Source organism: Gymnoscopelus braueri, assembly GCF_963280865.1.
Source record: "Gymnoscopelus braueri genome assembly, chromosome: 24".
Lineage (NCBI taxonomy): Eukaryota > Metazoa > Chordata > Actinopteri > Myctophiformes > Myctophidae > Gymnoscopelus > Gymnoscopelus braueri.
In genome coordinates, this window is record NC_137626.1 from 5065550 (window position 1) to 5070549 (window position 5000).

Here is a 5000-nt window from a genome sequence, read left to right on the forward strand (position 1 = left end):
ATTTTACTGTGCATGCTGTGTCGCCACATGACACCAATTTACATCCAAAATTATTCAACACTTTGATTTATAATTTCCAACACACACTTCATATCTCACCCAGAAACAGGCAGGGGGGAAAAAGTCACATTGTGAGCTTGTAGATCAGCTTTGTTGCATGAAAATAATAAATATTACAATGATTTCATGTGTGTTTGGAAAAAAATAGTGTTACATATGTTGTTATGACACTTCCACACACACACACACACACACACACACACACACACACACACACACACACACACACACACTTCCACACACACACACACACACACACACACACACACACACACACACACACACACACACACACACACACACACACACACACACACACACACACACACACACACACACAGACCCCCCTGTGTAGTTGAGTAATATTTGACCGGGAGTATCTATACTTTAACTCAAGTACTTTGAGCATCCCAAAGCGGTTTAGTACTTTGTCCAACACTGGTGACATATGGCGGAAAAAGTACTCAAATGTTTTACTTAAGTAAAAGTATCAGTACTGCAATGTAGATGTACTCTGTTACAGGTAAAAGTCCGGAATAAAACATTTACTTGAGTAAAAGTACAAAAGTATTGGTATCAAAATGTACTTAAAGTACCAAAAGTAAAAGTACTACAATGTTTGAAAATAGCAGATCTACAAGCTCACAACGCGTCGCATGGTGACGCGTTGTGAGCTTGTAGATCGGCCATTTTCAAATAGCCTAGGTATAAAATAAGGCTTAAGTGGTTAATGTATGTTTTATAATGTAATCATTTATATATCTGCAAAGTAACTAGTAACTCAAGTTATCAAATAATTGTAGTGGAGTAAAGGTACAATATTTGCCCCTGAGATGTAGAAGTAAAAGTACTGGAAATTGGAAATACTCCAGTAAAGTAAAAGCACTTCAAAATTGTACTAAAGTACAGTACTTGAGTAAATGTACTTAGTTACTTTACACCACTGGTGACATGTAAGTCATACAAATATGAATATAAATCAGGCTTTATACCTTGATGAAGTATAAATGGAACCAAATGGACCCTTACAGGCTGGACACTCTCAGAGTTAAATGAACACTGAAGATGAAGTAATAATATGATTGTTAACTGGTGTTGTGTTGTGTGTTGTTCTCTCATCAGATGTGTGTGAACTCACACTGGATCCAAACACAGCACACAGAGAACTCTCTCTGTCTGAGGACAACACAAAGGTGACATATGTGGGAGAGCAGCAGCCATATCCAGACCATCCAGACAGATTTGACTCCTATGGACAGGTTCTGTGTGGAGAGAGTCTGATTGGACGCTGTTACTGGGAGGTAGAGTGGAGTGGAGAGGTAGAGATATCAGTGACATACAGAGGAATCAACAGGAAAGGAAAGGGTTACGACTGTAGTTTAGGACAGAATGACAAGTCCTGGAGTCTGAGATGTGATGATAGTATCAGGGACAGCAGTTATGATGTCCGGCACAATGAGGATTACACTACACTCTCTGTCCGTCCTAACGTTCTCTTTGGCTCTAACAGAGTAGGAGTGTATGTAGACTGTCCTAATGGCACTCTGTCCTTCTACAAAGTATCGTCTGACACACTGACACACATGCACACCTTTCAGTCCACTTTCACTGAACCACTCTGTGCTGGATTCTGGTGCGGCCGTGTCCGTGACTCCTCAGTGTCTCTGTGTCAGATCTAGGAGGTACAGAAACTTCCTGTTGTTCTGGAGGAACACACACACACTGCTGAAATGACTCACTATGTACACACACACACACACACACACCCACCCACACCCACCCACACACACACACACACACACACACACACACACACACACACACACACACATGGCTGCCATGTTATTTGTGTCCAAAGTGGCCACTGATACACCAAACTACAAAGTGCTGCTTTAACACCGGGAACGCATCTCTGTGTCATTTTAAGATGTCTTTGGGCTATTAAAAAATAGCAGATCTACAAGCTCGTAGTGTGTGTGTGTGTGTGTGTGTGTGTGTGTGTGTGTGTGTGTGTGTGTGTGTGTGTGTGTGTGTGTGTGTGTGTGTGTCTACAAGTTGTCAGCCTGTAGATCAGCATCTAAATGTCTAAACCTAAACCTAACCCCAACCTGACTCTCTTTTATAATTGTAAACATCTAAAAAAATCAGTTTTAACCATAAAACAAGCATTTCTCTTGTAAGGACCAGGAACATGCTTCCTCACAACGTCTATTTCTCATATTCTACTACATTTAGTCCTCACAAGTATAGTAATACACACACGCACACACACACACATACATCAACATAGCAAGGACCCCCAAATGTATATATTTGGCCACAGACCCTCACTTGAGACAATGTTGTGCCAGCGGCCCCCCATAAGAGAAGATTGGTGTTAAACAATTAAAAAAATATTCAAAATGATTGAAACCAATTCCTGATTTTTCCACATATTTTTTGAAATATGTGGAAAAATTACCTACAAGTAGACCTACAAGCTCACAATGTGTCGCATCGCATGCAATGCATCGTGAGCTTGTAGATCTGCTATTTTGGAATATCCAAAGTATAAATCTAAATTCCACAAAGTGTGTGAGTGTCCTTTACGCGTCCCCAGAACCGTCCAACCAATCACTTTCATATCCAACGTGTGTAGTGATGACATCACAGTGTGCTGATGACATCACAGTGTGCTGATGACATCACAGTGTACTGATGACATCACAGAGGAGGTCAGTGCAGAGTGTGAACTCAGTCAGAGCAGTCTTTCTCCAGAACCGGTGTGTCAAAGCCAATGTAAAGGTGTGTGTCTCAATTACATGCAAAGTCAATGTAAAGGTGTGCGTCACAAAATGGCGCATGGTGTGTATTGATGACGTCACAAGGGAGTGCAGTGCAGTGTGTGAAGTCAGTCAGATTGACGCTTCTTCGATCAGAAGAGCGTCTAGCTTCAGTCAGATAGACGCTGTTTATACTGTAAACAATACAGCAGTAATATCTGCAATGTCTTTGGTCAAATGTTGTGTAATGAACCTGTGATTTTATCGATTTATTGTGCTTATCAAAGTCTTTGTTCAAATGTTATGTAATGACCTATGATTTTTATCAATTGTCTGATGGACATTGAGATGGGTTGTACAATGTTGTGCTCATTAACTCTAATGTAATGTTTTTTGATGCCCTATAACCTGTGTATCATTTGTGACACGCTTTCTAATAAACACATAAGAAAGTCACCTTGTTTTGCTGAGTGCAATTCTTCTATCTTTATAATGAATATAATTATGTCAGATAACTCACGAATAGATTGAACCAATATTATAGACCGAATATATTTAAGCAATAGAATAGAATGAGAATACAAGTGTGGATGTAATATTTTATCTTGGCGTTCAGGCTCTGCTATATTTTTTCTCCCTGCTCAGCACAATCATACAGCCATCATTAACCATTAAGAGCAGGGAGATAGATATACATAACAACCCCCCATGGGGAACAGACCAATAGCAGAGCCTACTGGTGGTGCTGACGTGGTGGTGGGAGCAAACACCGCATGACAACAAGCTAGAACACAAGCGGATGGAATGCCGATTCAAGTGAACTTAAATACCCGCCCAATTGGACAGCTGATTGCCACGTCAGAGTATGACATATGGATCTTGCATGACGCTGTAAACAGCCACATAGAATGAGCATGCATGTAACCTCTCGAGTGTATGCTGCCAGAACTAACTCGCAGGCTACGTATAATTAATAATAACTACACACAATGCTTCTATCTTTATAAGTGAACGTATTAATAACTACACACCAATAGAAACCGGAGCACAGAGGAGCAACTACTTTAGTACTTTAGCGTTGGATAAAGGCCTTTGCAGACAGGGTGCGATTTTTCGCACGGAAGAAATGGACAATATCATTTTTTAAACTAGAAAATGTGCTCCTCGGAGCACAGGTCTCCGCCAGTACTGTTCCTGATTAATCCTGTCTTACCTATTTATATTACATATTGTCACGTGTCACTTGACCAATGTTAGCTTGACCAGTTACCTCACTTCAAAAACATAAATGGCTTTTTGAAGTGACACACCTATTTATAGGATTTTATTTCGTCATGCGTCTCGCTAGCCAATCAAAAGCATTGGTGACAACATATTGTCACGTGTCACGTGAAGCTTGACTAATGTTAGCTTGGCTAGGGGGGGGGGACACACAGCGGGACGGGAACAAAAACATACTCTCCACCTCTGGCGGAGACAATGAACACATGGTTCTCTATGACCTCATGCACACCGGCTCCCAATACCCAAAAATAGCAGATCAACAAGCTCGTAGCGCGGCACCGAGTGCCGCGCTACGAGCTTGTTGATCTGCTATTTTTGAAAAATCATAAACATTTTTACAAATCTTTGAATATATAAATATATGTACACATTTTTAACTCAAATCTTTGCTTCTGGGGGTCCCTGGAACAAAATATTTTGAGATGGGAGCAAATACATATCATTTTGGGGGTCCTTGACATGTAAAATGTTTGAAAACCACATATATATAGCAACATAGTTTTTTTTTTTTTTTAACTGTTAGGATTTAGATAGCCTCGATCTCCAGGCTTTTATTGTTTAGTTTTGCTAAAAAATAAAAGCCTGGCCCAGCCCGTCGGTGTACTCGGTATGAGGAAGTGTTTCATTTCCCAACCAACCAGAGTGCAGTGGGCGTCGCTCGTAATGTTGTGTTAACGGGGCGGGGGTTGACGGACAGATCGGTGAACCAATGGGATCAGGCGCAATCTCTCGCCGGCTCTATACACCCGCCCCTCTATACACGAAATCAGGAGCGTTGGGGCAGTCTAGGATTTAGAAGACATTTGTAGAATCCCTAGTAGCAAAGATTTGAGTTAAAATGTTCTCTTTAAAGATTTGCACACATTTTCACGATTTTTCAAAAGAAATAGCAGA

At 40.8% G+C, this 5000-nt stretch overlaps 1 protein-coding gene across 1 annotated transcript in view; it reads left to right on the forward strand.

The window, feature by feature from the left end:
- The window catches only part of LOC308080359 (NLR family CARD domain-containing protein 3-like), a 31205-nt gene extending 27927 nt beyond the window's left edge, over window positions 1-3278 (forward strand). Inside the window, exon 13 of the mRNA XM_080422183.1 lies at window positions 1183-3278. Coding sequence (XP_080278309.1) covers window positions 1183-1739 — 557 coding nt within the window. The 3' untranslated portion in view covers window positions 1740-3278. The remainder of the gene's footprint in view (window positions 1-1182) is intronic.
- Window positions 3279-5000: the final 1722 nt, after the last annotated feature.